Source organism: Mesocricetus auratus, unplaced genomic scaffold (assembly GCF_017639785.1).
Source record: "Mesocricetus auratus isolate SY011 unplaced genomic scaffold, BCM_Maur_2.0 Super-Scaffold_100004, whole genome shotgun sequence".
NCBI lineage: Eukaryota > Metazoa > Chordata > Mammalia > Rodentia > Cricetidae > Mesocricetus > Mesocricetus auratus.
In genome coordinates, this window is record NW_024429189.1 from 1,782,335 (window position 1) to 1,808,602 (window position 26,268).

The window sequence follows — 26,268 nt, forward strand, 5'->3', positions numbered from 1 at the left end:
GATCCTGGAGGTACCTGGCGCAGGCTGACAATTTGCAGCCTTTGAGGAGAACAGCCCAGACTTTTCCTCCTCACCCCTTGAGCCTGAGCAATCATCAGGCCTGGGTCATAGGCTGAGCAGGGCCAAGGGTTTGAAAATGCAAGGGCAGGGGACAGAGGATGTGATAGAATACTTGCCTAGCATTCATAAACCACTGGGGTCCATTCCAAGCATTGCAAAAATAAAACATAAACGTGTAGAGTTAGTACACTTAGAAGACTAGAGTTTAAATGACAGAAAGCTTCTAAGACCAGAACCCCAAACTAGCAACCTGGTAAACCAAGGCCTAGCATAGTTCTCTAACCACTTATTGTATATACTTGCTTGAATCCTTTCTTCCCTCTGGACCTCGTTCTTCCCACTTTTACACTGAGAAAGGATGGTGTCCTCTTGCCCCTGCTGACTCTGGAGAGTGTGGGAAGATGAATGAGACACCATTTAACTGCTGAGCCATCTCATTGACCTCTGCTTTCAGTGGTTTTGGTTAGCCTCAGTGCTTCTGCAATTCTTGACTCGAAAAATGTGAGTTCAGAGACCCCTGTAGTGTAGAGTCAGCTTTGTCGACCGACTTCAAATCTGGTTCATTCACTGGTGCTGGTTTCCTGGCTTCAGAAATGAGCAAAAAGCTAGGGATATGGCTCAAACAGTAAAACCTTACAAGCATGAGGACATGAGTTCGATCCTCAGCACCCACATAAAAAACCAGTATGGTGGCCTTTAATCCTAGCACTCAGGAGGCAGAGGCAGGAGGATCTCTGTAAGTTCGAGGCCAGCCTGGTCTACAGAGTGAGTTCCAGGACAGCTAAGGCTGTTACACAAAGAGCCCGTGTCTCAAAAAAAAAAAAAAAAAAAGGATTACACATGTGGTGACATGCACGTGTAATCCCAGAGATGTCAAGACAGACTGGGTCCCAGCTATCCTGTCATTCATTTATTGTATAGTGGGGGTCCTGTGACTTATAAGGGTCCCTGCTTTTAGGAAGCTGCTACCGTTGGTCCATGGTCCTCCTGGAATCACAACCACAAAACCAGACCATCTGTAGTCAGTGTGCCAGGAATCACGGAGCTGTGAGGAGATAGTGGTAGCACAGAAGGGAAAGGGAAAGTGAGGCTTGCATAGGACAGCGTGGGTGGCACCATTCAGAGCATAGCTGGAGAGCCTGCAACTCTGTCTTGACCTGATGAGTGGAGAGCTGCTGTGCAGACGCTTGGCGCACAGCCTCCGCTGCCACACCTGCAGGCTGGAGGTAGGACCCCGCCTCCTGTGAGGATGAGGGGAGCAGTATAGGCATTAGTGAGTTTGATTGCACAAACAGAACCCAAGTGGTGTGGTCCTCGGCTTGCCCCAATGCCCCACCACGCACAGTTTGTTCATTGTTTCTTTATCACGAGAGATACCAGCAACCTAGCGGGGATGTGCCTTCCTCCCTCCCTGTCTTCCCAGCATAGTGCCCTGCAGACTTAGTCCTCAGTGCACCACTCTCACCCTCCCACCCCCTCAAACTTGTCTGCACTGTCTTCACAGCAGCTTTCTGTCCCTGATCTCTAGCCCAGTGCCCACTCCCTTCTAGGAAGCAAATGCCCTGGAAATAGGGCATTTATTTGGGGAGCTCATTCACAGGGTGGGCACTGCTCCAAGGGTCAGATCCTCTGGCTCCCCAGACTGTGTCCTCTGGGTGTCAGGATGTTGCTGGGACCCCTTGTTCCTTCCTATGAACATTGGTCATTATTTCTCTAGCTGGATGGTTGGGTGAATGAAAGATGTGAGTGATGAGTTTAGATTTACATCCCTACCTAAAGTCAGTTGCTATCTCAGGCTACTTTTGTGTTAGTTGTGGGCCTTAGTATCTTCATCAGCCAATGAGTAGCAGTTTCTACCTCAGAGTACCATCGTGAGGTAATCCTGGCAACAGCAGACCTTTGTTCGGCCTAAATGCCAGGCACTAGTAGGCACCAAGGATGTGGGCGTGAGTGCAAGCCGCCAGTCCTCCCGAGCTGGCAGCTGGGGGGAGGGTCAGAGACAAATTGTTATGCAAATGAATAGCTCTCTATTGGTACAGGGTACGGGGCTGTGATGTCTGGCTGGTTAAATAAGACACTGTAGGAACTAAATTCTGGAAGGAGCTGGGTATCCGTCTGGAAGCACCCAGCATGGAGGTGGTACAGCCAGCGAGGGCGGCTGCCTGGGCTGCTGTTGTTTTTCTCGCTCTTTTCTCCCACCGCCCTTCCCTCTGCGTGTTCTAGAGAGCCTGTAAGAAAAGAGACACGGGGTTCTCTGGTGGTCTAACAATATCAGAGTCCCCAGGTGCCAGAATTCCAGATGGCTGGAACCTGCCCTGAGAGTGCAGAGCCCTCCAGCTTTGCTACTAGACAAGGGCAGCTCCGTCCTCCTCAGCTCACCCCGGACACCCCCTTCTCCACAGCTGCAGGCTCAGCTCCTCGAGGAGGTGGACACGGGCGGCTACATTCACCCAGCTTGTCCTCTGGAGGCCTTTGGTGACCCTTCCACGTTCGCAGCCCAGCTAGAGCAGGGTAGCTCCTGGGGTCTGTCCTCAGCACTGCAGACAATGGAAAAGGTGGCTCTCTCCCAGCCAGCCTCGAGGCTCTGCTGTGGCCCGGAGGGATTCCGAGTGTTCTGGGGATGGTGAGCTCCCGCTCAGCCTCATGAGACTCACATCCCTCAAGGCCTTTGTGGCTTCTGCCATGGGCATTTGTTGAGACTTCCCTTCCCCCAGGCTCTGCGCTTGCTTGGTATTCAGTACCACCTGGGCTCATTAGCCGTAGCCGTGGTCTGGGCTCTTGGTGCCAGCTACTCTGACCCCATCCTCTCAGCCGCTGCTCAGATCTTCCTCCTCCCACTTCCAGAGCTAGCCAGGACACTGAAACGCAGATTGGGCACAGGCCCTGCCCTGTCCTTCAGAGCACCGTCCCAGTGACGTGACTGTATGTGTTCTTAGGTGGCTGTCTCTTTCTAGTGCTGGGATGGTTCATACAGGCAGGACCCTGTCTGGCTTGCTCAGTAGAGGACCCATGCCCTCAGGTGTTCATGGTTAGGTCCCTAGTTAGAGGGAGCACTGAGGAAACAGATAATCTGCAGGTGTGGCGGCGCACACTTGAAAAAGAGGCAGGTGGATCTCTGAGTTTAAGGCAAGTCTGGTCTGTGAGTTCCAGGGCAACCAGGGCTACACAGAGAAGCCCTGTCTCGAAAAACAAAAAATCTTAAAGAAAGAAGGAAAGAGACAGTCTGGCATCTCCTTCTCTACCATGGAAGCAGGAGGAGTAAACTGGAACCTGGATGGACCCTCAACAGAAACATCCAAGCAGAGCAGCCATGCCTCCCTGAACACTGGGATGGTAGAGAGGGTTCAGTAAGAGAACTCAGTACATTGATTGACCAGGAGATGCTTTGTAGAGGCAAGACATGAATGTGGATGGGTAGTTACAGGGGACACTCTTCAGGGGTAGAAGAAATCATTGGTTGGAATTGGACAGTCCTAGTAGACAGACAAGGAACTGGGTGTGGGGCTGCAGGTGGCTAGGCCTAGGGCCTCTTGCCATCCAGTGAAGGAGGTAGGCTGAGGAGGACAGAAAACTGGTCCCCAGCAGGCCTGACCTGGCTATGCCACTTCCCCGTGTGCCAGCAGGAAGAAGGCCCAGGCTCTTGAGTCTGGCAGACCTGCAAGTAAGGAAGGTCATGCTGAGGCCCCGGCAACGCCACCGTTTGTGCCATCCCCAGAGAGTCACACCGCCAAGGGGGCTGCTGAAACATGGGCCTTGGGGGAGGCCTGGGTCTGGGGAAAACAGGCCCTGCTTGATATAGAAGCGAGAGCAGCTTGTCAGGAGAGAGAAGTGGCAGTGAGAATCATGTCTGCCTTTAATGAAAAAAAAGAAAAGAGAAATAGCAGGGCCTCAGAGATGGCTCTGAAGTTAGAGTACTTGTTTTGAGTCCCAGCACCCACATGGTGGCTCACAAACATCCATAACTACAGTTGCAGGGAATCCAGTGCCCTCTTCTCACCTTCAGGGGCACGTAGCATGCGTATTGTACATGGGCGTCCATGAAGGCAAAACACTTATATATCTGAAATAATATAAATAAAACTAAGGGAAAATTTGACTTATTAAAAAAAGTGCATGCTAGTCTTACAGAGACTTGAATTCAGTTCCCAGCACCTGCATCAAGCAACTGGCATGGGCCTGTAGCTGCAGCTCTGGGATCTGTCATTCTCTTGTGGCCTCCATGTGTGTGCTCATATATATGTACCCTCCCTCCGCACACGGTACACGTAAGATGATGTCTAGAGTCGGCATAGTGCACGGGCCTTTAATTCCAGAAAAAGCAGGAAGATCTCTGTGAGCTCAAGGCTGTCCTGGTTTTCTAGAGAGTTCCAGGCCAATCAGGTCTACATAGTGAGGTCCTGTCATAAAATAAAATGAAGCCGGGCATTATGGCGCACGCTCTTAATTCCAGCACTGGGAGGCAGAGGCAGGCGGATCTCAGTGATTTCGGGACCAGCCTGGTCTACAAAGCAAGTTCCAGTGCAGCCAGAGCTGTGAACACAGAGAAACCTGTTGAAAAACCAAAAAAATTAAAATTAAAATAAATCTTTAAAAAAACATCAAAAGAATAGCTGATTTTTGATTCCCGCTGAAGATGGAACCCAGTGTCTCACACATGCTAGACAAGTGCTCTATCACTGAACCACCCCACATTTTTATTTTACTAGTACAGGGTTTTACTAAGTTGCTCAGGCTGGTTCTGAACTTGTGATCCTCCTATCTCAGCCTCCCCAGTGCAGGCAATGTTGTCTTTTTTGCTCCATGTCCTGAGAAGCTTAGAAGGCTAAGGAGTGGACACAGGGTGCCCCAAAGCTGGGTAGTGCTGAGCCCACACCCCTTTGGAACCTTCCTCCTAGAGCTGCGACCCTTTATACAGCTCCTCATATTGTGCTGACCCCAACCATAAAATTATTTGTGCTTCATAACTGTAACTTTGCTCTTGTTACTGTAAGTATCTGTGTTTACAGAAGGTCTTAATCGACCCCTGTAAAAGGGTTGTTTGACCCCAAAGGGTTGTGCCCATAGGTTGAGAACCATCAAAGATGCTTTGACGGCACTAAAGAGACTGGTTTGTACACGGTAGCCTGGAGTCTCTGAGCTTGAGTTTCTTTATCTGTCAAACATAACCCCAGCCTCTTATCTCCTCAGCTCCTCCAGCCCTGGCAGGAGAATTATCTTCATCTTTGCAGATGAGGACACTGTGATCTGCAGAGGTGACATTGTTTCCCAGTGAATTACAGAATAAAGTCAGAACAGACATCTGTCTAACCACAGATTATGAACTTTTGGGGGGATGCCAGGGATTGAGCCCAAAGTCTCATACATAGTTAGCATGGGCTCTATCACTGAAGTACATCTCCAGAGCACCAAAACTTTTCTGAAGTTCAGTATCCACAGGGGATTGATCCCTGGGTTGGGTACCAAAATCCACAGATGCTCAAGTTGTCTATATACATAGTGTATAGTACTTGCACACAGCCCACATATCTGCATGATAAAACCAACACAGGTTTTCTGCAAGAGTGGTACATGCTCTAAACCCCTGTGCCATCTCTCCAGCCCCCAGGAACTGTTTCTTGCTAACCTAAGTACAATATACGTTTGCAGTCGATGCAGCCATTATTGATACTATATGAACTGGCTTATCACTAGGGTGCATCCAGATCTCTTTCAAGTGGGGGTCCCTTCCATTGGTGCCAATTGTGTTTTTATTTATGTTTGAGACAGGGTATCTCTGTGTAGCCCTCGATGTCCTGGAACTCATTATGTAGACCAGGCTGGCCTTGAACTCACTGAGATCCACCTGCCTCTGCCTCCTGAGTGCTGGGACTAAAGGCATATACCACCATAGCTGGCTGGTGCCAGCCATTTTTAATCTCTTTACTGAATGATAGCATACATGTGAATGTTCACAGTGAAGACACCTGTAGGTTCACTCAGAGGAATGACCTGAAGCTCATCCAAATCCAAAAACTTCCTTTCAGGTGCTCAACCCTACACACACATCCTTGCCAAGGAAGCAGTCCCATCCCAGAGTAGACTTCCCTATGTGTTAGTGGAAGGGAATGCACCTGCAACAAACGCAATGTCCTCTTGTTTCTGACTTCCTTGTCACACTGTGAGGGTCATCCAAGTTGTTGACTGTGTTCTCACTGCAGTGTGGCAATTAAGCAGTAAATAAATATATTGTAATTATCCATTGCAATGTGGGTGGGCCTTCAAGAGTCTCTTCTTTTGGGGGCCATTACATAGAATATTGCTGTGAGCCAGGCAGATCTCTTGAGTTCAGGGTTAGCCTGGTCTACAAAGCAATTTCCAGGACAGCCAGGGCTGCACAGAGAAACAGGTCTTAAAAAACAACACCAAAAAAATACTGCTGGGAACATTTGGTGTACCTTTAAAAAGTTTTATTTATTAGTAGGTGTGTACACCTGCCACAGTTTCTGAGTAGAACTCAGAGGGCAACTTCTGGGAGTCTGTTGTCTCTTCAGCTGTGGGTTCTGGGCTTGAACTCAGGTCCTCAGGCTTGCATGGTAAGCACGGTTACCCACACGCCATCTTACTGGCCTGGTTGTGCATTTGCGTATGCAGCTCTGTTGGGTATGTTCCTGCAGGCACACTTGCTAACTCTTGAAAGCACATTGCTGCTCAGCCTCAGTCGGTATTGTTTAACTGTCTTGTTAGTCTCGGCTCACACCACTTACACACCACTAGCAGTTCCGTATCTTCACTCACAGTGCTTGGTGTGTGCCGCTGAGCTGGCTGGCGGTGGGAAATGGCATCTCATTGTGGGTTGGTGTGCATTTCCCTGATACTGTGGGAGCAAGATGAGTGCCCTTCAGGAGGCGATCGTCCTTCAGGAGGTGCCTGTTAGGTCTCTGCCCCTTTCTGCTGATGCACCGGATGCTTCTCTCCTTACTGGTCTGTAAATGTTTCCTATGTATTTTGAATATGTGGGACTAAAGGAGTGCACCATCGAGCCTGACTGGTACCAACCACCTTAATCTCTTTACTGAATTATAGCAAAAATGTGAGAGTTCACAGTGAGGACACCTATGGGTCCAATCAGGAAGGACCAGATACGCGGTGACTCCCGTCTCTTCCTCCCCTCCTCCCTTTCCCCTGTCCCTCACCTGAGTCTCCATTATGTTACCTTGACTAGAATCAAGCTTCTTGATCCACTACTTTAGTTCCTCCCAAGTGCTGAGATTGCAGGCACATTGCTAACCCACTCTATCTTTCTGTGAAACAGGCCCTTTACTTTGCTTAGGGCTTGTAGTGTATTTCCAATTGACTTTAATACGTGTGTGATCAGAACTTTCTTCACCCCTGTGCATACAAGTTTAATCTTTTCTCCCTTATAGTTTGTACTTTTTGTTGTTGTTTGTTTTGTTTTTCCAGACAGGGTTTCTCTGTATTGTTTTGGAGCCTGTCCTGACACTCAGCTCTGTAGAACAGGTTGGTTTCGAACTCACAGAGATCCGCCTGCCTCTGCCTCCTGAGTGCTGGGATTAACGGCATGTGCCACCAACGCCCGGCGTAGTTTGCACTTTGAAGGCCTGTTAAGAAATTTTTAGGAGAGTGGCTGGAGAACTGGCTCAGTGGTTAAGAACACTTATTTGCTCTTGCAGAGGACCTGGGTTTGGTACCCAGCACCACATTGCATCTTACAAACATCTGTAATTCCAATTCTAGGAGATCAGGTTTCTTTCCTGAGCTCTGTGGTCCCTGCGTGCCCCTAGAGCTAGAATTCTGGTCAATTGTGAGCTACCGTGTAGGGTCTGGGAATTGAACCCAAGACCTTTGCAAGAGCAGTAGATGATGTTCTTAACTACCAAGCCATCCCTACAGCCCTCAAGACTCCACTTTATAAAGTAACAATGTGAGTGAATTCACAGACCATGTATTCCAGCCATTTAAAGAATCCAGTTCTGGGGCTGGAGAGATGGCTCAGAGGTTAAGAGCACTGATTGCACTTCCAGGGGTCCTGAGTTCAATTCCCAGCAACCACATGGTGGCTCACAACCATCTGCAACTCAATCTGGTGCCCTCTTCTGGCATGTAGGCAGAACACTATATATGTAATAAATAAATCTTAAAAAAGAAAAAAACAGATAATACATGAAACATAAAAAAAAAAAAAAGAATCCAGTTCTGTGTGGATCCATCTCTGTCCTCACTCCCAAAGAAAACCCCACCTCCCAGAGCGGTCACTCCCATTTCCCCTGGTCACTCGTCTCTGTCTGTCTGTGTAGAGTTGCCTTTTGCAGCTGCATATTCCATGGACTGTGTTGTAATCTTTATAATTGGTTTCTTCAGGTAGCATGGCCCCATGTTACATGGGGCCCTTCTGTGACTGGATAACATTCGGCTTTTGTTGTGAGTCAGGGACTTGCTCATGCTGGTCTGGAACTCCTGATACTCCTGCTTTTTTTTTTTAATTAATCTATTTATTATGTATACAGTATTCTGCCTATATGTATGTCTGCTGGCCAGAAGAAGGCACCAGGTCTCATTACAGATGGTTGTGAGCCACCATGTGGTTGCTGGGAATTGAACTCAGGACCTCTGGAAGAGCAGTCAGTGCTCTTAACCTCTGAGCCATCTCTCCAGCCCCTGATACTCCTGCTTTTGCCTCCCAAGTGTTGGGTTACAGCTTGATGAAGCCTTCTGAGGTGCTCATTTGAGGGTGGTAGATGGGGCTTCCCTTTCCCCACACAAAGAGTAGACACAGGCTCTTATCTGCAGCTCATTTGGCTTCTTTTCTCCTTCTCTCCTTCCCAGACTGTGGCTCTGCCAATGATCTTGTGAGTGTTGGGAATTCCTAGTTGCCCTTGTGGGCCCTTGTCCTAGAGTGGTCACCTGCCTTCTCCCAGCATGGCATCCGACACGCCTGAGTCCCTGATGTCCCTCTGTACTGACTTCTGTCTCCGGAATCTCGATGGCACCCTGGGATACCTGCTGGACAAGGAGACCCTGCGGCTGCATCCAGACATCTTCTTGCCCAGTGAAATCTGTGACCAGCTGGTCAATGAGTAAGCAAGGGACTCCCCAGGACCGGGGCAGGGTTGGAGCCAAATGTGGGGGTGAAGTGTGAGCTGAAGACCATGACTGTATGTTCAGACCCCACAAGGGGAAGTGGCTGTGAGTGTGACAGTTAAGGGGCAATAATGATACATATGTTACCATGGAGATATGGTTGCGTATGCAGTGGCGTTTGTGCACAGGTGGGACACTTGAAGGAATGGATATCTATACATGTAGGATTATATGGCACAGAACATGTGTGTGAAGCAGCATGTGTGTGTTTAGGGATGAGTTAGTTTAAAATCCCACGTATAAATCAGGGCATTGTGTGCTACCCTGTGTGTGTGCTCACACCTGTGCCTGTACTTCTGAACTAAGTACACATGGACATGTGTGTATACATGTGTATTAAGACCAGAACAACAGACCTGTTCAGGGATTGAATCACCCAGATGATCTTTATACATTCCCTGAATGCGGAAGTGTATACCGGTTAGGATCAGAGAGCTCATAACCACATGGAGCCTGAGGACTGAGCTCGGAATGGTCTCCTCAGCATTTGATGTGGACCAGGCATGATGCTAAACACTGTATCTACTTAGCACCAGTGCATTCTCCAGGTGACAAGACTGACATCTAGAGTTACATGGGAGTTTCCAGCTGGGAGTATTAGAGCCAAACAGGGTTTCACTGCCCTGCAACTCGCTCTGGACCAGGCTGGTCTCAAACTCAGAGATCCGCCTGCCTCTGCTTCCCGAGTGCTGGGATTTGAGGTGTGCTGTACCATGCCTGGCACTTTCCTTTTTTAAAGGGGCCACCATGTAGGTGCTGGGAACTAAATACTAGTCCTCTGTAAGAAAAAGTACACTTTTTTAAAAAAATAAAACTTCTGTTCTCTCATACATTACTTCCTGACCCAAGTTTCCCCTCCCTCCACTCCTTCCAGTCCCTAAGAACAAGTACTCTTAACAGCTGAGCCATCTCTCGCAGCCCCTAGCCCTGGATTCAGCATAAACTAGTATCCTGCTAGGTAGGTTACACTGAAGACTCACTCTCTGCCTAGCACCCAGCTGTAAGCTCAAAACCATTTTCACTGAATTCGCATGCCCTGGAAGGGGCTGATAAGATGCCAGCAGGCTACTAAGAAAAGATATATTTGGACGGTGGTGGGGCTGTGACTGAGGTAGGGCCGATCTGGTGCTGGGCTGTGCCTGCCAAGAGGAGGCCCACGTGCTGTGTGTGGAGGTTCAGGGTTAGGCTGCTGACGGGAAGTGCTTGGGACTTGCCTTTGATGGTAAGAGGCCCCTTTTGTCCCAGGAGGTCAACCTGAGGACCACCTTTTGGTTCCTGTCTCCTGAAACATATGGTATAGTCAGAGTCTAAGCAGGTTCTGTGAATAGAGGACCCTAAGCTGACTGTTGGGTGATCTCCTAAACCCTCAGGCACTTAGTGTGGGTTCAGAAGGCAGCCCAGACTCGTAGGCACTCCCTGAGCTAGGCTTGCGTCTCTCCAGGTATGTGGAGCTGGTCAGTGCTGCCTGCACCTTTGAGCCGCATGAGACTTTCTTCAGCCTCTTCTCAGACCCCCGCAGCACTCGCCTCACCCGAATCCACCTCCGAGAGGACCTGGTGCAGGACCAGGACCTGGAGGCCATTCGAAAGCAGGTGAGATCACTCTCCCTACTGTGCGGACCCTGCCCCTGCCCCTGCCCCTGCCCCTGCCCCTCCCCCGAAGCCAGCCTGGGGTGGCACACGGTGGGCAGAGGCGCTGAGGCCGATGTGCTGCTCCAGGACCTGGTGGAGCTCTACCTGACCAACTGCGAGAAGCTGTCCGCCAAGAGCCTGCAGACACTGCGGAGCTTCAGCCACAGTCTGGTGTCCTTGAGCCTCTTCGGCTGTGCCAACATCTTCTATGAGGAAGACAACCCAGGGGGCTGTGAGGACGAGTGTCTCGTCAACCCTACCTGCCAAGTTCTGGTCAAGGACTTCACCTTCGAAGGCTTCAGCCGCCTGCGCTTCCTCAACCTGGGCCGCATGATTGACGGTGTCCCTGTGGAGTCACTGCTCCGGCCACTCAACTCACTGGCTGCCCTGGACCTCTCAGGCATCCAGACAAGCGACGCTACCTTCCTAACACAGTGGAAGGACAGTCTGATGTCCCTTGTGCTCTACAACATGGACCTGTCAGATGAGCACATCCGTGTCATCACCCAGCTGCACAAGCTGCGGTGAGCTGCTCCCTCAGCATCCCACAGGAGGGGAGGGCAGAAGGCGGGAGAGAGGTGTGGGAGAGAGGGAACCCTTGCATGGAGCATGGGGACAGAGCCCACTCCTTAGATCACATATTCTGGCTGGATGAGGATGATATAAGGCACCTAAGTCCCAGCAGGGCTTTTTCCCAGAATTCCCTGGGGAAGTTGTGGCAGGCATGGCCCCTCCCCTGCTGTGACTTGGAGGAACCAGATCCTGACCTCAGGCCCCTGCTTGTCTTCCAGCCACCTGGACATCTCCCGAGACCGCCTCTCCAGCTACTACAAGTTCAAGCTGACACGGAAAGTGCTCAGCCTCTTGGTGCAGAAGCTGGGGAACCTGATGTCCCTGGACATCTCTGGCCACATGATCTTAGAGAACTGCAGCATCTCCAAGATGGATGAGGAAGCAGGGCAGAACAGGTGGGTACCCGGCTGTAGCTGCTCGGAGGATGTCATTTACCACGCTCTAACTAAGCACCCTGTGCCATGTATGTGCTGGGTGCTAGAGATAAGAAGCAAGCCCATGAGTTCAGCACGGTGAGGCAGACCTTTAATCCTAGTACACAGAGTCAGAATACTCAGCCCTGTGAATTCAAGGCCAGCTAGGGCTGCATAGTTTCAAAAGGGGGCTGGGGTGGCTAGAGAGATGGCTTAGCGGTTTAGAGCATTTGTTGCTCTTCCAGAGGACCTGGGCTTGAGTCCCAGCACCCACATGACGACTCACAGCCTGTCTGTGTTAGTCTACTTCCAAGGGACTTGACATCCTCTTCTGGCCTCTGCAGGCACCCGGCACACACAGAGTACAACATATATGGAGGCAAAAATACCCACACTTGTTATGTCAACTCTTCTGCCAGCCGCCTGGGTCCTGCTGCTGCTTCAGTCCCCAGATAGCACACAAGACATTATATTAATTATAAATGTAATGGCTGTTGACTAGGGCTTTTTATTGACTAGCTCTGTCTTAATTACTAACCCATTTCATGTCTAAGTATTTCCACATGGTCTTATCTTGCCAGAGAAATCTCTGGAGACATGTTACTCCTCTCTCGTCCTACATGGTAACTGGCTGTGCCTACACTTCCCAGAATCCTCCTCCTCTCCTAGACCCACGTATCTTGCTCCCCTATTGGCCAACAGTGTTTTATTCATCAACCAATAAGAGAAACATATTTACAGAATGACATCCCCCATCACATACCCATAAAATTAAAATAAATAATCAATTTTTTAAATATTTATTTATTTATTTATCACATATACAATGATCTGCCTACATGCCAGAAGAGAGCACCAGATTGAATTGTAGATGGTTGTGAGCCACCATGTGGTTGCTGGGAATTGAACTCAGGACCCCTGGAAGAGCAGTCAGTGCTCTTAAACTCTGAGCCATCTCTCCAGCCCAAATAATCAACTAAAAAAAAAAAAAAAAGTCAAGGGCCAGCAGGATAGCTCAGCATGTAAAGGTGCTTGACACCAAACCTGATGACCTGAGTTCTGTCCCTGGAACCCAGTCCTACAAACTGTCTGATGATTTCCTCCAAATGAGTGCTCACATTCCAGTATACACAAGCACATATACACACACTTTGAATAAATTAGCATAAATAAAGAAGCAAGTCAGGCTCTGCCCACTGTGGCCCATGTGAGCCGGTGGGGATAGAAAAGTCATTCTGGACACTGGCCTGGGAAATGCACACTCGAACTGCCTCACACCATTCTGAGTCTGTTGAACAGATCACATTGCAGGATGGGGTCAGCATGCACAAGACTTGGGGGCCAAAGGCATGATGGTGTGTCAGGGAACAGCAGGAAGGCTGTCCTGCTGCTCCCCAGGTGATGCCATGGTTGATGTGTGCCTCTGCACTGCTGGTGAGATCTAATTCCAGCCCAGCTGCTATAATTGGCCTCATGCCCTCCCTCAGCCATATAAGTGGCGTGTGGCAAAGGCGCTTATCTTTGCTTGTTGGTGAGATGTGTCCCTGTTAGAATGGCAGGTAAAACCCCTCATAGGTGCCGGTGATAGCAGTTCCCATTCCATGTTCTTCTACACTGTGTCCTTCCCACCCTTCCATCAAGAGGTGGGGGCTGGGAATGTGTCAGGTAGTAAGTGTTTGCCTGCCATGCATAAAGCCCTGGGCTCCATCCCCAGCACAGCATAGAACAGGCCTGTGCCTATAGGAGGGCCAGGAGTTCAAGGCCAGTCTTAGCTACTTAGTGAGTTGGGCAGGGGCAGGATGAGACTAAAAGCCCTTGTTTCTCCATCAATGAAATAGCTCATCCGTAGGGCAGCCCTGGCAGCTCTGGCCAGCCTGCTGACTCTGGAATGCTCTCTTCCCAGCACTGACCCTTCCAAGAGCAGCATCATGCCTTTCCGGGCTCTGAAGAGGCCACTGCAGTTCCTTGGGCTCTTTGAGACCTCCCTGTGTCGCCTCACACACATTCCAGCCTACAAAGTAAGAGAAGGGGTATGGCGTGGGAGGAAGAAAGTGGCCGGGTACTGGAGCACTGCTGCGTCTGGGCTCCCACTACCTGGCCTCTTCCGGGTTGTTCTGAACTTTTTCCATCTTTAGGTGAGCGGTGACAAAAACGAAGAGCAGGTACTGAATGCCATCGAGGCCTACACAGAGCACCGACCTGAGATCACCTCCAGGGCCATCAACCTGCTATTTGACATTGCACGCATTGAACGCTGCAACCAGCTTCTGCGGGCCTTGAAGGTCAGCTCAGACCCCAAGTCCCCAGGCTTTCAGAGAGCCCTGCCATCCTCCTCTGTCCCTCTGTACCCACTCCTGATCCCAAGGGAGTAGGCAGCCTTGCCTGACACCCCTGCCAACTGGTTCAGGCCCTGCCCTAGGTCCTGCTTTCCTCCACATCTACCCAGGAGTGCAGGGCCAGGGTCAGCCTTTCCCAGAGGAGCCATGGTGACTCAGAACCCAGGCTGTCCTTGCCTGACTCTGGCAGCACTTCCAGCCCCAGCCCCCACCCTGTCTTCACACAGCTGGTCATCACAGCCCTCAAGTGCCACAAGTATGACAAGAACATTCAAGTGACCGGCAGTGCTGCCCTCTTCTACCTGACCAACTCTGAGTACCGCGCGGAGCAGAGTGTCAAACTGCGCAGGCAGGTCATTCAGGTCGTGCTGAACGGCATGGAGTCCTACCAGGAGGTGACGGTGAGCCCCCATCTACCGTGGCCTGCATGCTTTGGCCCAGGAACCCCTTCTGCTGCCCAGGGTCCCAGACGTGTGTCTGCCAGGCTTACCTGGGCTTAAGTGGCCTTTGCCAGTTTCCCTGGCACAGCTGCTGTCCCAGAAACCTGTCCCTGGCACACAAGGGCCCCAGAAACTGGCCTCTGCCATAGCCACCCCACCTCTGCCTTCTGAGTTTCAGATGTGCCATCTCCTCTGCCCCTCTGTCCCTATAACTGTTGGGGAGACTGTTTTTTAAGTATAATAAAGGAACATTCACCATAGAGCAGTTACAGATGCCAAGACATGAAATCCGCCTAAAGCTCCACCACTTAAGCCTTCCACTGACACACCTTATTCTGTTGTTTTTTTTTTTTTGGTTTTTCGAGTCAGGGTTTCTCTGTGGCTTTGGAGGCTGTCCTGGAACTCGCTCTGTAGACCAGGCTGGCCTCGAACTCACAGAGATCCACCTGCTCTGCCTCCCGAGTGCTGGGATTAAAGGCATGTGCCACCAACGCCCGGCTGACATACCTTATTCTGAATTTTAGTCTGTGCATGAGAATTTCGTAAATAGGTCATTTGCACCATGCTGCTGCTGTTTATGTAATATGGATGCTCACCTCTATGGGGTGTGAATATGCAGACAATTGTATATATTTTTAATTATTATTATTATTATTATTAATGTTCATTGATGTTTTGCCTGCATGTATGTCTGTGTGAGGTGTCAGAAGCCCTGGAACTGGAGTTATAGACAGGTGTGAGCCACCATGTGGGTGCTGGGAATTGAACCCAGGTCATCTGGGAGAGCAGCCAGTGCTCTTCACTGCTGAGCCATCTCTCCAGTCCCACAAACAATTTCTGCTTTGAAGACTTGGCTCAAACCAAAGAAGGGAAAGGCAGGGAATCAGGCTCTTGCTTGTGATGGAGACTGAGGAAAGGATTGGGGTCTGGGCTACAGAGTAAAACCCTGTCTCAAAAGGAAAATCGCAGCTCTCAGTAGACAAAAGCAGGTGGATCTCTGTGAGCTCAAGGCCAGTCTGGTCTACAAATCAAGTGACAGGACAGCCAGGACTACACACACGCACATGCACAGGCACACGCACAGGCACAGACTGTCTTGAAAAACAAAAGGAAATGGGATATGGAATGATGGTTCACAAATTACAAGCACTGGTACCAGGGGATGCAGCACCCTCTTCTGGCCTCCATGGGCACTGTATGCATGTGACACACAGACATACAAGCTAGCAAATCAACATTCATAAAATTAAAATGAGGAAAATAAAGGAGCTAGGACACTACTTTTTTGTGTGTGTGACATGATTTCTCTGTGTAACAGCTCTGGTTATCCTTGAACTCACAGAGATCCGCCTGTCTCTGCCTCCTAAGTGCTGGGATTAAAGACATATACCACCACTGCCTGCTGGACTCTAGTAGCTTTCTGCACAGGCAGTAGCATATAAACATTGTACGGGGTTACCTTTAAACTTTAAAGTAAGGCCAGGGCAGAGGCAGGGTACTGCCTCTCTGAGTTCAAGGCCAACCTGGTCTACAGAGTGGTTCCAGGACAAGTAAAAATTTTAAAAAAGAAGAAGAAACTTTTAAATAAACTTTTTCTCACATTATAATACTTTGGACCAGGTACATAGCTCAGTGATGGAGCACATACACAAGGCATGAAGTTCGGGGTTCAATTCCAATCACTGCAAAAAGTATGTGTGCGCATGCATGTGTGTATGATAAATGGGGGGCACCCAAGACGTTGACTAAGGAACCATATTCTCTGGACAGTGTGGTCAGTAAAACATGATGAATGTCGGTATTAAGGAAGGAAGGAAACAGAGCTACATATATGGCTCAGTGGTTAAAAGCACTTGTTACCCCTGCAGAGGACATAGGTCCTATTCCTAGCACTAGTTTGGCGGCTCGCAATTGGTTGTAACTCCAGGCCAACACCTTCTGAACTCCTTGAGCACAAGGCATGGTACAGGCAAAACACTCACATACACAAATAAATTTTAAAATCTAGAATGTATGTTTGGAAAGAAAGGAAATGAGATTAAATGATGATCAGTGATCATCATAAACGTGCAGGCTGGGAAAGAGCAACCGAGAAGGCCTGTTTACTGCCAGTGGGAGTGCAAGCCAACACAGACACAGACACAGAAAACAGCCTGGCATTATCTAGTACCAGGAATACGTGTACACTTAGACTTTGTGATCCAGAGAGTCCTCAAGGAAGCCAGACTTGGTGGAAGCAAGAGGACCAGAAGTTCATGTCATCTTCAGCTGTGTTTGAAGGCAGCCTGGACTCCATAAGACCCTGTCAGGAACATTAAGAGCAGAGCTCCCCCAGCATGTGCACCTTAGTGCAGCTGTGTTACGGACATCAGAAAGCATGTGTGATACATTATGCACAGAAGCCAAAGTCTATTCGCCTGAGAATTGATAGGTAAACTGAGAGAATACTATGCTACAATGAAAATGAGTACATCTCAGCTGCATGTAACAACACTTGACCTTGTAAGCAGTCCTAAACAGGGACTATGGCTCACTGGGAAGGGTAGAAAGGGAGGGAGTTTGGGTGTTGACAGTATTGGTTCTTGGCATAGATAGTAGTAACATGGGTATTTTTTTACAGTTATATATGCTGTAAAATTTCATGTTTTTGAAAACTTTTTTAGAATAACCTCAATAGAAGTAAAAAGCAAGACAACAAGGCATAGCTGATCCTGGTGGTACATACTTGTGATCCCAGGTCTTGGGAGGCTGAAGCAGGAAGGGTAGGAGTTGATGTTAGCCCTGGCTACATAGTGAATTTGAATTCAGCCTGGATTATGTGAGACCCCCCCATCTCTATCTCAGAAATCTTCAAACAAAAAGAGACTGGTAGCTTGCTCCTCCAGAAAGCCTCCCCAGCTCTGGGTGGCCTCTGCCTGGAGCCTCGCTACAAATCTTTGCCTGAGCATTTTCTCCTTGCCTCCTAAATTGGCCCAGGTGCAGCGGAACTGCTGTCTGACCCTTTGCAACTTCAGCATCCCCGAGGAACTGGAGTTCCAGTACCGCCGGGTGAATGAACTTCTGCTTGGCATCCTCAGCCCCACCCGGCAGGACGAGTCAATCCAGCGCATTGCCGTGCACTTGTGTAATGCCCTGGTCTGCCAGGTGGACAACGACCACAAGGAGGCGGTGGGCAAGATGGGCTTCGTGGTGGTACGTGTGCTCGCCTGCCCTTGTCATCCTGTCCTCTGAGTGAGGCCTCTGGAGACATGGGCTGGGCTAGAAGGGGAGGGAAAAGGCGTAGGGTGGACCCTGGGGTGCGGTGGAGGAGAGCATTGCTAAGGACTGCGTGCAGGCCTGGCATGTGCTAGGGAAGTGCCCGGCACCGAGCTTCCTACCAGCACTTTGAATACTTTCTTTCTTCCCCTTGACTTATTTTTAATTACGGGTGTGTGTGTGTCAGTGGGCGCTGGTGGAGGCCAGAGTTGTTTGACCCACCCGGAGCTGGAGTTAGAGGGTGCCATGCATCATCTCACATGGGTGCTGAGACTTGAACTTGGGCCATCCTAACACAGAGTGGTCTCTGAAATTCTCCCAGAAGAGGTGTTTGTTTGTTTAATTTTTTTTTTTTTTGAGACAAAGTCTTTCTATGTAGCCCTGACTGGCTTGGAACTTGATATGTAGACCAGGCTGGTCTCAAACTCAGAAAGATTCACCTCCCTCCTCCTGAGTGTTGGTATTAAAGGCATGTACAACCATGACCACCTCAGAAGAATTTTGTTTGGTTTTGTTTTTTGAAGACAGGGTTTCTCTGTCCTGGAACTCACTTGTAGACCGGGCTGGCCTTGAACTCACAGATATCTGCCTATCACATGCTAGAATTAAAGGCATGTGCCACCACTGCCTGGCAACCAGAAAATTGTTTTTTGTTTGTTTGTTTCCTTTCAAGACAGGGTTTCTCTGTATAACAGCCCAGCTGTCCTGGAACTAGCTCTGTAGACCAGGCTGGCTGAGTGCTGGGATTAAAGGCATGCACCACCACTACCTGGCCAGAAGAATTTCTTTCTTTTTTTTTTTTTTTTTTTTTTTTTTTTTGGTTTTTTTTTTTTTTTTTTCGAGACAGGGTTTCTCTGTATTGTTTTGGAGCCTGTTCTGGAACTCGCTCGGTAGACCAGGCTTGGTCTCGAACTCACAGAGATCCACCTGCCTCTGCCTCCCGAGTGCTGGGATTAAAGGCGTGCGCCACCACCGCCCGGCCAGAAGAATTTCTTAATGAGACTGTTGATTATGATTGTGTGGCTTTCTCTGTCTTTAAACTACTTTCACTCAGCTCCAATTCAGAAATCTCTGTGGAAAAGACCAGGGTTGGCCCTTCCGTCACTGTACCTTCCTGGCCTAGTGGGAATAAATTTCCAGCTTCGCACCCGGGGCAGGATAAATATGGAAGGAAAGGAAGAGGCAGGGCCTAGATGGGTCAATTGCCACCCTCGCTTTGTCCCTGGGAAAGTGCAGCCCATAGTAGGGGAGGCTACTCGACCCCTTCAAACAGCCTCCAAAAAACTAGCCTTGGACTCTGCCAGGCTGTGTTGCCTGGGACAGCCAGTAGCACTCTCTGCTGCACTCCGGGGCTGTTGGAGCCCTGACCTCAGGCAGCCTTTCTCCTACAGACCATGTTGAAGCTGATCCAGAAGAAGCTGCTGGACAAGACGGTAAGGAGAGCCTCATACACTCTGCCCTCACCCCCAGAGGCTTCTGTGCCAGGGCTGACTGTGTGTTCTCAGGAGGGTACAACTGAGCTGTGCCTCCCCCACAGTGTGACCAGGTCATGGAGTTCTCCTGGAGCGCCCTGTGGAACATCACAGACGAGACACCCGACAACTGCGAGATGTTCCTCAACTTCAATGGCATGAAACTTTTTCTCGACTGCCTCAAGGTAGGCATTGGCCGAGCTGCCACCCATCCCACAGGCTGCTACCCATACAAGTGCGATCCCATGCAAGGTTCTTGTGGACACCCAGGGCATAAGCAATTCAAGGCCACACACAGTGTTTGCCCCTAAGAGAAGTGTCGGAGACCACCAGCCCCCCTTGGCTATGCCACCCAGCTGGGCCTTTTGAGATCCCTTCTGCCAGCGAACCTGCCTTTTTCACAGCAGTCTGCCCTAACTGCCCACAGACCATTCCCTGCCAACTAAATACAGTTCTGCCCGGAAGGTAGGTCTCCGTTTCTTGCTCTAGCTTCCAAGGGGCTCCCCAGGACTTTTCTGAGCTGTGGCAAATGGAACCACACTTGTCCCACAGTCATGGGAGCACTAGGAAGTTGGGGTCATCCTACTGTACCTCCTGTGTCTGGAAGGGCCATTGAGACAGGTGCCCACACAGCCTTCAGGGTAGAAATGTCGGTAAATGATCGAGTACCAAGGCCTTGCTGGCTGTCGTTACCCAGGAGTTCCCAGAGAAGCAGGAGCTGCACCGGAACATGCTAGGACTCTTGGGGAATGTGGCAGAGGTGAAGGAGCTGAGACCTCAGCTGATGACCTCCCAGTTCATCAGCGTCTTCAGGTTGGTGATCCCTCAGCTGCCAGGAAGCTCCAGACAGCAGTGTGTAGTCTATGTGCGACCACAACTGTGCTCAGGCTAGGTCTCTGTTATTGACACTGCTTTCTATCTGTATTGTGGTTTTTGTTTTCAGTTGATGTAGTGTGAGGGATGGGTATGTGCCCATGCGTGCAGTTGCCCATAAAGGCCAGGTCTCCCTGGGAACCTAGCTCCAGTCTCTGAAAGAGCAATGTGTGTTCTTAACCTCTGGGCCATTTCTTAGCTCCTTATGTGTTTTCTTACTCTTTCAACCTGCCGCAGATGGCAGTAATGTCATGTCCATTTTTGAAGGAGTCTGTGAATAACAAGTGGCTGGATATGGTGGCACAAGCTCATAATCCCAGCACTTGGAGAACAAAGCAGAAATCTTGACGACATAGCAAGTTCCAGGCCAGCTTGAACTACATGAGACCCTGAAAACAAACAAAAGACCCAAGTCGTTTCCAGCTGAGTCCCAGTAGCACACACCTGTAACCCTAGGGCAGGAGGCGGAACCATCCATCAGAGTCACAGTGACAGCGCCTCTGGCGTGGGGTGTCTGGGTTATCATCCATGAGTGAATGATGGATTTTTCCTTCTTCCTCCTGGTAGCAACCTCCTGGAAAGCAAGGCCGACGGCATTGAGGTTTCTTATAATGCCTGTGGTGTCCTGTCCCACATCATGTTCGATGGGCCCGAGGCCTGGGGTGTCTGTGAGCCCCAGAGGGCAGAGGTGGAAGAACGTATGTGGGCAGCCATCCAGAGCTGGGACATCAACTCCCGAAGAAATATCAACTACAGGTTTGAGATGGGAAGGTACACAGCATGGAGAGTCAAAACCTGCTTGTCCCAGAGTGCTGTGGTCCTGTCCTCTAAAGTAATTTCTCTCCCTCGTGTGTATGATGGACACATTTCCCACTTATTAACCCCTGTGTGAATCCAAGGTTTGTGTTTAATGCATGCCTGATAAAGAGCTGAATACACAGCAAAACACAAGTCACCTGTAATCATGCCCCCATCGGGTTGACTTTAGTTCTTACTATACTGTGAGTAGATTGCAATCACCCTTTCTACCTCTGTGTGTGTGCTGTGTGTGTGTAGCCGGTCATTAAAAGTTAAATACTCATTTGGGGGATGAACTAAGATGTGCAGCTTTGATCGGGTCCCGGGTCCCTGGGAGATAGAATGCTGATTCCTGGGGCCCCTCTGAGGGACAGGATGCTGATTCCTGGGGCCCCTCTGAGGGACAGGATGCTGATTCCTGGGGCCCCTCTGAGGGACAGGTTGCTGATTCTTGGGGCCCTTTGAGGGACAGGACGGTAAGTCTCAGGGGCCCCTCTGAGGGACAGGTCGGTAAGTCTCAGAGCCCTATGAGGGACAGGACGGTAAGTCTCAGGGGCCCCTCTGAGGGACAGGATGGTAAGTCTCAGGGCCCCTCTGAGGGACAGAACAGTGAGTCTCGGCCTCTCTGAGACTTTGCTGATATGATTTTTTTTTGGGGGGGGAGGCTGGAGCTGCAGCCTGGCCTAGAGTCGCTGTAGGTGATTCCAGGGCTTCTCCCTTTATCACCACAGCTTGCCTCTCTCTCAGGGGTCGCTGAGACCCCCAGCTTTTTGCCCTTTTCCCTCTATTATGACTGATTTTCTTTGGAGCAAGCTCCTGGGCAGAGCCTACAGCAGGGCCCCTGGTATCCCACAGGGTTGCCCATGCTGCCCTTAGGACCCTGCAGGCTAGAGAGCTCAGGGAGGAGAAAATGCTACATCCTCCCTGGTCTCGATCTCGGGGTAACAGCCGCCTCTCTCCTCCAGGTCCTTTGAGCCGATTCTCCGCCTGCTTCCTCAGGGCATCTCTCCAGTCAGTCAGCACTGGGCCACATGGGCCCTGTACAACCTGGTGTCTGTCTATCGTGAGTGCCTCCCCCTCTGTTTAGACACCCTCTCAGATGAGAACAGCATGTCCACAGGGAGCTGGCGTGCAGGAGGGCACAGAGTTAGTGTTGGTCTGTGTCTGAGAGCAGTCCTCTGCACTCTGGCACTGGTGGCATGCCGGTGTGGTGGCTAGCCCCGCTGCACCACAGGGCCACCCGGCTGTACCAGTGTGCCGTTCTCACACTTGCCCCCCTACGTGTGAGTGAACTTTCCAGAAGGACACCTGTGCTTCCAGCCTGGATCGTTACTACAGTCACCAGGGGCTATCTTACTAGCAATGTCATAATGCAAGCTGCTGCCTGGGGACTCCTTTTCCAAAACTCCCTGAGAACCTGTGTCATGATACAAACCTCTCAGAGGGATGTCATGCTTTGGGCCTATGGTTAGGATGATGTTTTCCATAGGACAAACTCTGGGGAAACTGTAACAGCATTCGACCACAATAGGGAAGTGTCTCTCCCAAGGCTTGCCCATGTTCCCATCCAGGTGGACCTAGGAAATGGGTGGGCTTGTCCCTGCTTCCAGTGGTGTCCTTCCCTCAGGCAGCCACTGAGAGCAGTTGTGGCAGCACAGTGGGTGTCTGGGCACAGACGGGTAGAAGGCCACCCGTGCTCAGCTACCTGCTCCTGTCTTGTAGCTGACAAGTACTGCCCCTTGCTGATCAAAGAAGGTGGGATGCCCCTGCTGCGGGGCTTGCTCAAGATGGCCACTGCGCGGCAGGAAACCAAGGAGATGGCCCGGTAAGAGGCAAACCTTGTGTTCCTGTCTAGGTACCTTGACGTGGAGGGCAAGGGGAGTGGCAGAAGTTCCCAGGGGCCACCCAGGGTTGAATGTGGAGCACACAGTGTATGGTTGTCTATCAGGGGCCTCTGTCGTTCACCCATGACAGAGACAAGAGGTCGACTGTTGGCAGAGCTTATCTGCCCTCAACCATTCGCTTGGCTTCTTTTGATTCCCACAGAGAGCCCTCCTTGTTGCTCAGCACTAGCAAGAACTCCACATTATCTTTGAGCAGTGTGGTGAGGCATATTCTGGAGCCACATGTGCACAGTGCTAGTGTATCTGGACGCAAGTGTGAGGGTCACCAGGGAAGGTGCCCTTCGATAGGCTAGAATGAAGCTCAGTAGTACAGCACGTGCCTAACATGTGCAAGGCCTCATCCATAGCATGTACGCACCCCGTGCGTGCCCGTGCACACGCACACACACACGCACACACACCCCAGTGTTAGGGTTGGGGTATGCCAGAGCCCTCACTGGACTTCTGTGTCCAAGGGATTCATTGTTGAGTGTTGAGCAGCAGCTCTGATTGTCCCTCCCTCTGGCTAGTTAGTATCATTGGATTGACCTTCCTCTCTCCTGATCTATTCTAGTTGGAAGGGTAGGCCTTTACTATAATTCTAAGCACAGTGTAGCCTGAGGTTCAGGTAACCCTACCCCCCACCCCCAGAATATGCTCTGCCATTATTTTTGGTGCCGGCACTGTTTCGGTATTAACTGACAGACTAGTCCCCGAACTCAGTCTTCCTCAGGAGTCCCCTGAAAAGTGTTAGAACTGAACAGGCCTCATCTGCAGATTTCTTACCAGTGGGCCTGGGCAATCAACGTCAAACAAGGATCCTAGGACTTGCCAGTCACTAGGCGTGGCTTATCAGTCCTCTCAGCACCCTGAGGCCTGAGATGTGTTGAGCCAGCAGGTTCTTCTGGCATCAAGGAATGAATGGCCTTGGGCATCTCCTTCTCAAAAGGCCTTGATGCAGCCTTTTAGCAGCCTTCAAACCCAGAGGCTTCTTGTTGAGCAGGCAAGCAGTGCAAGTTCACAACACCAGCAATGGGGAGCAGGGTGAGCTGGGACACCAAGGCCTGGAGCCAGCGTGCTGTCTGTGCAGATCTCCAGACTGGTGCTTATCTGGGCTCCTCGTGGACTTGCACTGAGAGAGTGGGCTGGTGTGTAGGGGAAAGGAGCTCAGGCCTGGCTGCTTGTAGGACTCCTTTCTCAAGTCGAGGGCAATGGCAGGGCTCACAGCCACCCGCACTATTTCCTGGGGGCTCTGCCAGCCACTGTCAGGGTCTCTCTTAAGGTTTGTCAGGCAGCTGCGGGGCCCCAGGAGTGGGATCCCAGGAGGAGCAGCTCTCCTTAGCTACCCCCCACTGTCTCCCTTGTATCCAGCAAGGTGATTGATCACTGCAGTAACTATAGAGAGGAGAACATGGACACATCCAGATAGAGGCCTCCACCCATGGCCACACAGCTCGGACCACAGGACGGGAGGAAGCGCTGGAGGCCCAGTGGGCAGGTCCCTTCCGGAGCCTCCCACAGGAGGAAGAGACCTCGAGGACTTTTGCACAGCTGACGCTTTTCCTTAATGTTAGTGAGATATATATTATATATATATTATTTTTTTTTGGTTAGGAAGTGTGAAGTTTTGTGTGTATGACTTCTCCTGAGTCTTTGCAGCTCCTTGCCACTCTTAGCCCGCCTCCAAGCCTTCATTGCTGCCATGTTCACTCCTGCCCCAGCCGGCTTGCCTCCAATGCTGTGAGTGTCCGGTCCTTCCCAGTGAGCTCAGACCCTGGCCTGGTTTCTGTCTGTTGTTGGAGGAGCTGGCCCTTACCAGGCTGCTCAGCATCCCTGATACTGCCTGAGGGTGCTGCCCGGGCTCCCAGGTGATACTGATAGGGCTTGAGGATTAAGACCAGCCCTACTGAGTCTCCCAGAAGCCTTGGTGCTCCAGGCTGTGAGCCATCTGGGGCCAGAGAGTAAGATGTTGCCAGGCCTCGGGGCCATGCAGCTCCTATCCAGAGGACGCTGGAGAAGCAGGGCTATTGTTTGCCCATGGCTCTTTGGCTGTGCTGCTACGGAGGCTGCCTCAAGTTTCCGTCAGGCCCCAGGCTTTTGAAGGCTCCAGCACAGAGATGCTCAGAACTCAGAGGCAATTCCATTGCCCCTCTGCCAAACATGCCCCAGCTCTGGCAGCTGGCACCTTCCAGGACCAGGGTCTTGCTCCTTTTCTGTAGCCCTCATCTGCCCACAACACCCCAGTGCCCAGGTACTCCCACCAGCAGAGCTGAGCCCCCCCTGCCCAGAAGATATGACAAGGCAGCGGGTAGCCCCCTCCAGACCAGCACTGGGACGGTCCTCTGTCCCTCCAGCCTACAGGCTGCCCCTGAGAAGCTGCTCTATGTGTTACAGGCATAATGACCGGCCGCTCTCTAGGCATCTCGCGCCCCCCGCGCTGGGGCTCAGCGTTGCTTCTTATTGACTCGGGGGCCAGCCACCGAGGAAGGAGGCCTGTGCTCACAAGGGGCAAAGCTGGCCCTGGAGGCAGCTTTTGGTGTGGCTTTTTCTACCCTTTCTTCCCTGGGCGTGTTCTCTGATTTTTCTGACCTGGCATGTCTGCCTCCAGGCAGAGGGGGCCGGCTGTTCACAGAGCTCTGGGAGAGGTGACCGACCTCTCCAAAGGAAACAGTCTCCCCAGCCAGGTTAGAGGGTTCAACATGGGCTTCCCCACCTTAGCGCCTCCTTCCCACTGGCCCTTCTGACAGCGGCCAGACCATGAGCAGAGTTCACAGCCCATCGCTTTACCACCTGGGGTCTGGGGAAATGTCTGTACTTTGGGGTGTCAAAGAAATACATTTTTGTGCAAAGTGCAGAGGAGTGGTCTCTTTTTTTTGTTGCAGAGGATATTGGGGGATACTGGTCTGAGGTGTGGGGGTAGGGGGTCAGGAAACGGGCTAGGGGTCTCCCAGGAGGATCCAGGGGTGCAAGTGGTTTTCTTGTAGCTTTATATGCCTGCAGGCTGGGGACAGGTAACAACACACTGAGGTGACTATGTATCAGTGACATTTCTGCACACCTGTGCCTAGACGTTGACGTCATGGCTGGCTAGACTGGCCGAGCCTTTACTAGGATGGCACAGCCTGATGGGAGAGACAGCTGGTGAATATAGACAGACTTGCCACTCCGCAGTAAAGATGAGAAAGGCGCCTCCTGCCACTGCTGGGAAAGGTGGTCGTGGCTCAGAAAGTCTGCTGGGTGCTAGGCCGTGTCACACAGCTCCCTGTGGAGAGAGAAGAGGAAAGAGCCCCATAAGGCTAAGCTGAACCCAGCGGGGAAGTGGGGCCTGCCAGGTACAGCATCTCAGACAGGGCCTTGCCATGACAAAACAGTAGACGGTCCCTGGGGGATGGGACT

At 50.9% G+C, this 26,268-nt stretch overlaps 1 protein-coding gene across 4 annotated transcripts in view; it reads left to right on the top strand.

The window, feature by feature from the left end:
* Positions 1-25,726, top strand: part of Zer1 (zyg-11 related cell cycle regulator) — a 41,548-nt gene extending 15,822 nt beyond the window's left edge. For 3 of the 4 annotated variants that reach the window (XM_040745069.1, XM_040745068.1, XM_040745070.1), the window contains 15 exons: positions 8,884-9,134; positions 10,640-10,790; positions 10,917-11,353; positions 11,621-11,797; positions 13,719-13,833; positions 13,951-14,097; positions 14,379-14,552; positions 17,568-17,783; positions 19,238-19,279; positions 19,384-19,503; positions 20,016-20,131; positions 20,759-20,962; positions 21,955-22,052; positions 22,712-22,814; positions 24,244-25,726. In XM_040745069.1, the coding sequence (XP_040601003.1) occupies positions 8,977-9,134; positions 10,640-10,790; positions 10,917-11,353; positions 11,621-11,797; positions 13,719-13,833; positions 13,951-14,097; positions 14,379-14,552; positions 17,568-17,783; positions 19,238-19,279; positions 19,384-19,503; positions 20,016-20,131; positions 20,759-20,962; positions 21,955-22,052; positions 22,712-22,814; positions 24,244-24,301 (2,316 nt within the window). In that variant the 5' untranslated portion in view covers positions 8,884-8,976 and the 3' untranslated portion in view covers positions 24,302-25,726. The remainder of the gene's footprint in view (positions 1-8,883; positions 9,135-10,639; positions 10,791-10,916; positions 11,354-11,620; positions 11,798-13,718; positions 13,834-13,950; positions 14,098-14,378; positions 14,553-17,567; positions 17,784-19,237; positions 19,280-19,383; positions 19,504-20,015; positions 20,132-20,758; positions 20,963-21,954; positions 22,053-22,711; positions 22,815-24,243) is intronic. The other variant, XM_040745071.1, reaches the window with a different exon arrangement.
* The last annotated feature ends 542 nt before the right edge of the window (positions 25,727-26,268 follow it).